Genomic DNA, 6,000 nt, shown 5'->3' with positions numbered 1-6,000 from the left:
ACCTCTCTGACCTCAGCAGCCCGGTCCAATCGAAGCTGCCAATACTGGCCACAAGCCGACCAATCTCCCAAGCATCCCTGGCTACCTGGGCCCGCGCGCAGGGCCGGGCCTTTCCCCCCTGCCCAGGTGACCAGAGCATTCAGGCCCCAGGCTTTTGTCATGCAGACAAGGTGGGAGATCCCCGCCCTGAGGGATCAACACCAGCCTCTCAGGCTGGTGGAGACAGATCTCTGGAGAGGGGCACCGATGGTGGCATTTGTGCCACACTGGACACCACATGGGCACCACACCACTCCTCCCTTGCTCTCGGCCAGGGTTTGCTCACATGTGTGAGCTGTGTGCGTGGCAGGCAGCGTGCGCACGTCCTGGCTGAGCTGCCTCGTGTCTGTCATGAAACTCCAGAAACCTGCGGCCAGGCAGGAGGCTGAATGCCACGGCTCAGCTGCCCTTGTCCCCTCCAGAGCACCTCCACGGAGAGAGGCGGGGAAACGGCCCCCACTCCGCAGCAGTGCCCTGGGCAGCCAGTTCCTGCTGTCCTCAAGGGCCCGTGCCAAGGGTGGCTGCACCTACAAATGAACACATGGGTGACCACACGTGCATCTGTCTGTGGCAAATGCCAAACTTGCTAGGCGACCCGTGGCCTTAGGGGAAGAGCTGCAGCTCCCACGCTTGGCCCACGGTCAGGCCTGCATCGGAGCCCACAAAAGGGGGAGGGAAGGGCAGAGGGCCAAGGCCGCTCACTGGGCTGGGCTCGTCCCTAGGTGGAGATGTGGCTGAATCGCGTGCTGGAGAGGATGCGCGCCACGCTGCGCCATCTCATCCCCGAGGCCGTGGTGACGTACGAGGAGAAGCCGCGTGAGCAGTGGCTGTTCGACTACCCCGCGCAGGTAGGTTTGTCTGACAGGGTTTGCACAGGCAAAATGAACAGGCGCAGGCAGCCGCCTGGGCTCGAGGCACCGAGCGGCCTCAGCATGGAGGGCAGGATGCTGCCATGCTTCGCCCCGAGCCCAGGGCTCGAGGCTCTGGTCAGCAGCACACCAGGGCAGCAGGACCAGCGTGGCCCCTTGGGATCCCGGCCAGACAAGCCCAGCAAAGTCCTGGCTCCGTCTGACCTGGCTGAAGGCAGGATTGAACCCAGCACTTCCCCCCGAGGCTGGGAGCTGCTACAGGACCTGGGGAGCCGCAGGGGGACCCCAACAGCCTTTGTGCCCGCGAGCTCAGCTGCCAGCTCCCAGATGCACTGGCCCCAGGGGCCCTTCCAGCCGGGATGAAAGAGCTGGACAAGATGCCCCTCATGTGTGAGAGGCTGAGGGAGCCGGGCAGACCCGGGCTGGAGTGGACGGAGGGGTTTCCTGAGGTCCGAGTAGGCTGGGGCTGGAGCGGGGCCAGCTTTGCACCACGTGATCTTTGATTTCTCCAGTTTGCTCCTAAGAGTTGGGTTATTTAGCACCTGGGCCTGGAGGTCCCTCCGCTTTGCACTGGTCTGAGCTCTGGCTGGGCTCCTGGCTCCAGCAGGGGAGAGGCAAAGGGCCCCGAGGAGAGCAGGGCAGCCGTGTCGCAGCTTAAACTGCTGAAGTGCCTCATCCGCAGACTGGTTTTCATGTGGTCTGTCCCAGATTGCTCTAACCTGCACCCAGATCTGGTGGACGACAGAGGTCGGCATCGCCTTCTCCAGGCTGGAGGAGGGTTACGAGAACGCGATCAAAGACTACAACAAGAAGCAGGTGTGTAGGCAGGCTCCTCGGCCGGGCTCCCCCGGCAGGACCAGCGGCCCTGACCACTTGTGTCCTGCCTCAGATCAGCCAGCTCAACGCCCTGATTACGCTGCTCCTCGGCAGCCTGTCCTCGGGCGACAGGATGAAGATCATGACGATCTGCACCATTGACGTACACGCCCGAGACGTCGTGGCCAAAATGATCACGGCCAAGGTAGGACGCAGGTGGTGGCACTGCCTTGCCCCCCAGGGCCTGGAGCAGGCGCATCCGGCCCCTGCTTTGGTCTCCTACTGCAGAAGTTGAGCGCACGCAAGACGAGCACCAGGGCCAACACGCACGGGCTGCCATGTGCACGGCTTTCCTGCTGCAGCCCCATCCTCCCTCCTGCGCCCTCCCAAGCTCAGACCCATCCAGCTCTAGATTTTGATGCTCTGAATGGACTTTGCACCGCTGAGCATGCACGGACAGCCCCATCCCACGCGAGGAGGCCCAGAGGCTGCAGCAGTCGTAGAGGAAGCCCGGGAGGGCCAGGAGGCGGAGGGCCGCGGTGCCTTGGCTGACGTTTGAAGGGTCTTCCCCTTTGCTCTGCAGGTGGAGAGCTCCCAGGCCTTCACATGGCAGTCGCAGCTGCGGCACCGCTGGGACGAGGACAAGCGGCACTGCTACGCCAACATCTGTGACGCCCAGCTGCAGTATTCCTACGAGTACCTGGGCAACACGCCCCGGCTGGTCATCACTCCGCTCACAGACCGGTACGCGGCGCTCGGCCCCGATGCCAGCACCCGCGCAGGCGGGATTGGCGGCCACACTTGCTCGCAGCAGCGGGAAGCCGCGGGCTGGGGGGGCGGGCTGCCCGGGCGGCTCAGACGGGACGTCCACCTCGCCCAGGTGCTACATCACGTTGACGCAGTCCCTGCACCTGATCATGGGCGGCGCCCCAGCGGGCCCCGCCGGCACCGGGAAGACAGAGACCACCAAGGACCTGGGCCGTGCTATCGGGACCATGGTGTACGTCTTCAACTGCTCCGAGCAGATGGACTACAAGGTAGAGCAGCCGGGGGCATGCAGCGGCGGGCAAGGGGGCCAGGTCCAAGTGCCCGTTCACAGCAGACCCCGTCCCAGGGCTAGGGCTGGCAGCCCCTGCTCAGCCCATGCTTCACCTGGGTGAGAGCGCAGGGCCGGGGGTCTGCTAAAGGGGATTTCCCTGGGGCGGCGTGAGCTTCCTGGGGACGAGCTCCTACCTGCTTTCCCAAATGGCCCCGGCCTTGCGGCAGGCTCCCGTGCGGCCCATGAGCCTCTGAGCCGCTCTCCATTGCTTCTCCCCCTAGTCGTGCGGGAACATCTACAAGGGGCTGGCGCAGACGGGCGCCTGGGGCTGCTTCGACGAGTTCAACCGCATCTCGGTGGAGGTCCTGTCCGTGATTGCCGTGCAGGTGGGGCCCGTGTCCCCGGCAGGCTGCAGGGGCACGGGTGCTCGGTGCTGCTCGGCGTGTCTGCCCCGGCCCCAACCTCAGCGGAGCATCACTGAACCCAGAGCCCAAGTGCAAGAGGCTGTCAGCTCAGTGCCTGACCCCGGCCACCACTGCCTTTGAATCCTGCTAGGGAAGCGGAGCGATGGGGGTGGGCCTGGTCATTCCCTGAGAGTCGCTCCCCTGAGCAGGATCTGGCCGGCGGCAAAACAGCAGCCTCCAGTCCACACGCCCCAGGGAGCCTCGTGTCCGTGGCAAGGACTGTCGGAGTCAGCGGCACGTCCTCCCCCTGCGATGCTCGAAGCTCATGCTGCTGCGTTTGAAAGCCTCTCGCTGCTCTCGCAGGTGAAATGCGTCCAAGACGCCATCCGGGCCAAGAAGACCACGTTCAGCTTCCTCGGCGAGATGATCGCCCTCGTCCCCACCGTCGGGCTCTTCATCACCATGAACCCAGGCTACGCCGGGCGGACCGAGCTGCCCGAAAACCTGAAGGCTCTGTTCAGGTGCGCGGAGGGGCGGCTCCAGCCGGTCGCCACTCATCGGCTCTCAATGCCGACTTGCTGGACAGCTCATCTGCGCCCGCGCTGCGGCCTGGGCTGCATAACGCTCAGCACAGGCTTCATCATGGAAATCACGCGTGTGCAATTCCCGCATCTGGGAGCTGTGGCTGAGGGTCCTATGCATTGGGGGTGGGGCGTGCACAGAGGGGAGTTGTCACTGGGCTTCTTCCCCTAGCCTTTGTCTCCTCTCCCACAGGCCCTGTGCCATGGTGGTGCCCGACTTCGAGCTCATCTGTGAGATCATGCTGGTGGCAGAAGGCTTTCTCGATGCCAAACTTCTAGCAAGGAAGTTCATTACTCTCTACACCCTGTGCAAGGAGCTGCTTTCCAAACAGGTGAGTCAGCTGGGCCGGGAAGGGCTGGTCTGTGGCTAGAATTGGGCTTTCATGCCCGGCAGTCTGTGGGACCAGGCCGGACACTTGGGCTCCCACGCAGGCGTGCCCTGTCCAGGTGAGTGGGATGCGCCTGCCACTCTGCTCATCCCAGCATGACCGCTGCAGGGAAGCAAAGCGTGTGCACCTCCGGGCATCTCTGCTGAGCTAGGTTCAGCACACAGGTGCTATGGCACAGCCTCGGGGATGAGGACTGGGCTTTTCTGTTGCACGCTCAAACCAAACGTGACGTTCAGGCTTCCCACCTTTCCAGGACCATTATGACTGGGGCTTGCGGGCCATCAAGTCAGTGCTGGTTGTGGCCGGCTCCTTGAAGAGAGGGGACCCCGGCCGCGCGGAGGACCAGGTCCTCATGAGAGCTCTGCGGGACTTCAACATCCCCAAGATAGTGACGGACGACCTGCCTGTGTTCATGGGGCTTATCGGGGACCTCTTCCCAGCGCTGGACGTCCCCAGAAAGCGGGATCTCAACTTTGAGAAGGTGAGCGCGCCTGGGAGATGGGGCAGGGGCTGTCCCTCGGTCATGGGGGTCTCCACCCAGGCTCTCGGGTCTGCCCTGTTCGGGCTCTGCCCATTAAATCAGTGCTGCTGTTAATTGTCTTGCATCTGGCGTTGGAGGCTCCCCGCGCTAGATGCTACCCAGAGCACCTGCAGCCTGTGCAGCGCCCACGGGCTCAGGGCAGGGAGCGGCAGAGCACTCCAGCCAAGCCCCGCGCGCGTCGGGGGAAGCAATGAGCCCCGGGGAAAGGGACGTGCTGTGGGGTGGGGTGAGGGCGCGAGCGGCAGGTGCCACACTGGTGCCTGCAGCCACATGCGGCCCCAGTGGCGTGCAGGGCCCAGCGCTGACAGCCGCGCCCCTCCGCAGGTCATCAAGCAGTCCATCCTGGAGCTGCGGCTGCAGGCGGAGGAGAGCTTCGTGCTGAAGGTGGTGCAGCTGGAGGAGCTGCTGCAAGTGCGGCACTCAGTGTTCGTCATTGGCAACGCGGGCTGCGGCAAGTCGCAGGTGCGGCATCTCCAAGCTGCTCCCCGGGGCGGGGCTGTGGCGGGCCAGTGGGGGGCGCTCCTGCGTTGAGCCGCCCACCTCCCTGCGCCTGACCACCGTCCAGGCTCCGAGTGCCTCCCTGGGGTGCCCCACATCCGGCTGACCCCTTCCCTGGAGCACACCCGCTAGCCTGGGATCCCACCACTGCCACCATCCAAGGCTCTGGACTCACTTCTGGCTCTGCGCACCTTGGAGAACACAGGCCTGATCGTCCAATGGGTGCTAGACCCAATACAGGCACTTGGGGCACTTCCCCAAGTCAGGGGCTGATTAGGAAGCCTCCCTTAGTCCGCAGACCTACAGGGCCTCCTCGGCTTAATTTAGTCCCACCCCTCAATAAGTCTCCCACACCGGTCACAAGGAGCACTTTATTGATTACAGGGGTAGGGCAGAAACAGGGTAAAAGGTAGAGCAATATCAGAGGAATCTCAGAGGGATCCCATCGCGCAAACCAGGGTGGCTGAGGTAGCCGTTTAAACACGCATCTGAGTTACTGAAGCTAAATATCTAGTGGGATCTCGAGTAGCTTACTCACTCGCATCGTCCAGAGGTGGGTGTTGTTTCCTCTGGAGGCAGGGCACTCTTGGAGCATGCGGTGATGAGGAGAGAGCCAGGTTCAGATTCACCTGGATGACCGCATGGCTATTGGCTGCCCTTCTTCCTGGCCTGGGCCTTTATAACCCCTCACTGACCTCAGCCACCCAGTCCAATCGAAGCTGCCAATACTGGCCACAAGCCGACCAATCTACCAAGCATCCCTGGCTACCTGGGCCCGCGCGCAGGGCTGGGCTTTTCCCCGCCCTGCCCAGGTGACCAGAGCA

The 6,000-nt window shown here is 63.6% G+C and overlaps 1 protein-coding gene across 1 annotated transcript in view; it reads left to right on the top strand.

The window, feature by feature from the left end:
- LOC102387226 (dynein heavy chain 17, axonemal) overlaps positions 1-6,000 on the top strand; it is a 30,666-nt gene that overhangs the window by 19,112 nt on the left and 5,554 nt on the right. Inside the window, exons 33-42 of the mRNA XM_025193365.1 lie at positions 762-887; positions 1,617-1,724; positions 1,798-1,929; positions 2,308-2,468; positions 2,605-2,761; positions 3,045-3,149; positions 3,531-3,688; positions 3,942-4,080; positions 4,391-4,618; positions 5,003-5,140. Coding sequence (XP_025049150.1) covers positions 762-887; positions 1,617-1,724; positions 1,798-1,929; positions 2,308-2,468; positions 2,605-2,761; positions 3,045-3,149; positions 3,531-3,688; positions 3,942-4,080; positions 4,391-4,618; positions 5,003-5,140 — 1,452 coding nt within the window. The remainder of the gene's footprint in view (positions 1-761; positions 888-1,616; positions 1,725-1,797; positions 1,930-2,307; positions 2,469-2,604; positions 2,762-3,044; positions 3,150-3,530; positions 3,689-3,941; positions 4,081-4,390; positions 4,619-5,002; positions 5,141-6,000) is intronic.

The sequence above is a fragment of the Alligator sinensis genome, unplaced genomic scaffold, assembly GCF_000455745.1.
Source record: "Alligator sinensis unplaced genomic scaffold, ASM45574v1 scaffold1565_1, whole genome shotgun sequence".
Classification (NCBI taxonomy): domain Eukaryota; kingdom Metazoa; phylum Chordata; order Crocodylia; family Alligatoridae; genus Alligator; species Alligator sinensis.
The sequence above is the reverse complement of the archived record's forward strand: the minus strand, read 5'-3'. Positions and strand labels throughout refer to the sequence as shown.